This window comes from Gadus morhua, chromosome 1 (assembly GCF_902167405.1).
Source record: "Gadus morhua chromosome 1, gadMor3.0, whole genome shotgun sequence".
NCBI classification, from domain to species: domain Eukaryota; kingdom Metazoa; phylum Chordata; class Actinopteri; order Gadiformes; family Gadidae; genus Gadus; species Gadus morhua.
Window position 1 is genome coordinate 3,466,796 of NC_044048.1, and position 3,523 is coordinate 3,470,318.

At 42.4% G+C, this 3,523-nt stretch overlaps 1 protein-coding gene across 2 annotated transcripts in view; it reads left to right on the forward strand.

Annotated features, from left to right (window-relative positions):
- cldn19 (claudin 19) overlaps positions 1-2,464 on the forward strand; it is a 14,912-nt gene extending 12,448 nt beyond the window's left edge. The window contains exon 5 of one of the 2 annotated variants that reach the window (XM_030361533.1): positions 653-2,464. In XM_030361533.1, the coding sequence (XP_030217393.1) occupies positions 653-689 (37 nt within the window). In that variant the 3' untranslated portion in view covers positions 690-2,464. The remainder of the gene's footprint in view (positions 1-652) is intronic. The other variant, XM_030361447.1, reaches the window with a different exon arrangement.
- Positions 2,465-3,523: the final 1,059 nt, after the last annotated feature.

The window sequence follows — 3,523 nt, forward strand, 5'->3', positions numbered from 1 at the left end:
ATAGTCCCCACTCCTTCCTCCGCCCAATTATTTTCAATTGACCCCCTCTCCTTGCTGGAGGTTTGTTGTGGTCTCCTCCATTATGCTAGGGCTTGATGGGAGCGGAGGGTCAGAGGACATTCTTCACCTTCTCTTTCACATAACAGGGGGTTAAGTCAGGCCTCAATGGCCTGTCAGAAGCAGCTGTGTTGTACCAATCACTTCTTAAGAACAAGCATGATTAGAGCCACCGGACACACTCTCTGGCCGGAAGAAACGCACGCGCATAAAACAACACAATAACAAAACGCTCCCAAATTGCAACCTATCATCTGACTTTATGCAAACTATTTAATGCCTCTGTGTGCTTTTACATCACATCCTCACATCTCCTCTAACGGCCAATGAGCATGCAAGCTGAAACACAAATTGGTCGACAAACACATTTCCAACACGCAAAGGGAAAAGCACAATGATACGTTAGCTATTTAACATGTGGTGTCGCTATCGTCTGTAGCCAGATTGCTAACTATGTTTAACCACACATCGATGTGTGCGTTTGTCCTCCCGCCATTCTGTGTTTTCTAAACCTGTTCTCCTCCTGTTGGCTGTCTTCTTCCTCTGCTACTTTCTCTTCCTATTCTTCTTCTTCTTCTTCTGTTCTCTAATTCAGGGCAGAGTTGTTGAGTGAAACTAGTTTCCCCGACTGATTCGCCCTCTCCCCTCGCCTTCTTATCGAAGGACTGTCTGCATTCCCACTGCCGCACTCCCAATACAACTCCATCCACCCCACCTTCTGTCTCCATCCTAGAACCCCCCCACCCAAATACGTGACCCGTGCCCACCCCTCCTTCTCCCACAACAGTGTACTGTATAGGGGCCATGTTATCTTTCCTTCTCACAAGTTTGTCTCCAGCTACTTCCCGAAAAAGAAAAAAAACACCCCAAAGTCATTTCAATGTCTCTCCCCTCTTACGTGTTGCTCCCCCCCCCCCCCCCCCCCCCTCTGTAAATATGGATCCTTAATATTTATACAGCTTTTATTTTGAAAGATAAATAGAAGCCGGCTTTTCCTTCCTTCACCTCAACCAATGGACTCACTGCACTGTGAGGCTCCATGTTTCACCCTTGACCCTCCATCATTTACTGAACTTTACTTATCTCCACTAAAGAGCTGTTCTCCATCCACTTGTGATTTCACATGTATCCTATGACTTCTGGGTACCTGTTCTGATTTGATGTTTTGTTGAGGTTCTCTCTGTTCTAAGCGGATGTGTCTCGCTGTACAGTGACTGAAACCTGTTTCTTTTTTCCCCTTTTCTGAATTGCAGAGCAAATGTAAAAAGTTCCCCGCCAGAGAAAAGGGAGCAGTACTTGTAGTTTGGGAGAGACTTCTGGCCTTACCATGTTTTATAGATTGTGGCAAGATAAAGAAAACGGTCTTACTGAGAAACGCCCAAACACACAAGCGGACAAACAATTTGAACCGGCTCCAGATGAGGTTTAACCAGCAGCACTCCCTACGCCCCATACCGCTAAACTATTCCACAGTCGTCCCCCCAAAAAAAACATAGAAAGTAAACATGTTGTACTTACTCTGAGAGCCATTCTGAAAGAGAAATGCCTTTCTTTTTGTTTTGCCTTGTCTGTTTTGTTGTCTTCAGGACGGACATTCATTCAGGGTCTTTTTCTAAACAAATGTTAAAATGCCCAGGTGTATATCGCACCTGTTATACTCTTTACTCTTTTTTTTTTACTACATATATAATGTTTTACTACTGTGCCTTATAACAAGTGTTTGTGCACAACTCTTTGTGACTACATGGTCACCCAAACCCGACGCATCTGGAGGTGTTGTTTGTCAGTTGCTCCTCTGCAAGTCGTCATTTATTTCTTTATTTAAAAATCTACCGAAAGACACACAATAACCATGTTATCGGCATGTCACGGTGGACTTTATTGTGTAGCTAATCTACCACGTATATACACACACACAACAAAGCGATACCGACGCCACAATGTGCAGAGAGAAAAGGGGCTTGGTTTTATGTGTAGTCTTTTTTTTGTGTCACCTGGATTGAGGATATGACCAACACAGCTTTTTGTGTATTTTCTTTCTTTTTAATGTTTGGTTTTGTTGTTCAAGTGCCAATTAGTATTTTTTTGTATGAGTGCGCCCTTTGTTTGGTGGTGATGACTTTAGAGACCGTACTGTACGGTGTGCTCCCAGCCTCCCGCGCCACCGGCCACCAGACCTGTACTGAAGGAACGCCTTGTTTTCTGCTGAGTGGAATTGGGTCCAGTATCCCCCCCTCCTCTTTCTGATGTCTTCATTTTAATTACCAATGTGATTGTTCTCCCTGTCTAATACTTAGCTCCTCCTACCCCGTTTGTGTATATGAACTCATTTACAATGTAGCCATTATTGTCTGTTTCTTTTAGAATGAAGTAAACAGGGGAATAAAAAAAGGAAATAAAACTGCGATTTGGCTGTGAGTGATTACATCCATTTGTGTTTTCCTCATCTAGTTTGAACTCCTTCGGTCAGTGCTCTCTCCTTTGCTCTCTCTCTCCCTTTCTCTCTCTCTCTCTCTCTCTCTCTCTCTCTCTCTCTCTCTCTCTCTCTCTCTCTCTCTCTCTCTCTCTCTCTCTCTCTCTCTCTCTCTCTCTCCCTCTCTCTCTCTCTCTCACGCGCTCCTTTCTTCCAACAGCAGAGTAACTTCTCTCCTGTTGTTCAGTAATTGCAGACGTGGAATTCCACTTCTGCTTGAGCAGTTTGAGGCACATTCAGAGAGGCTTACTGGCAGAGTTAAACTTGCACACTTTATTACACAGCCAGTTGTACCGTCTCAAACAAACACTGTTGAATATCTGTTACGTTTAATAACAGGATGGATACTGTCCATTGATAACATTCAGGACATTTTCACTGATGTACAGCTCGCGACAACAAAACCATCCTGTGTACATTTTCATTCTCAACTGTTATTTTGAGCTTATTATAGTTTCAGGTATTATTATTATCAACCCACTAAGACAAAATGTTCCGACCAAAACAAATCAAATAATCTCTATCTGTTAAAGCCTAGATCTTTTTAGTTATATAGAAATATGGTGCTGTATTATATTCACATAAAAAAATATAATTGGACATATTGAATATAGAGAGGGAGAACTTTTCTGGTTCTTTGAGGTAAAAAAACTGACACAAACACATATAGATGTCAGTGAAAATGAAAATCAGTGGTGGTGGGAAAGGAGTGCGGATGTGAATTCTAACACACATCTGAGGTATGCCTGTGCTCACCTAGTTACGTCTTCTCATGTGGTCTGCTTAAAATGGCGTGGCTTTACACGACACAGAAGTTACTAGCAAAACCAAATAAATAGCGCAGCCACAGCCACACAGACGTTTCTTCATCTCACATGTCACATGAGCTTGCCACTTCAGTGGAGAAATAATTTTTTTCTTGTTATTAAAGCCATAAATCTCAACGACAATAAAATATGACCACATTTGGAGGTTAAAATTACAGTAAAACTG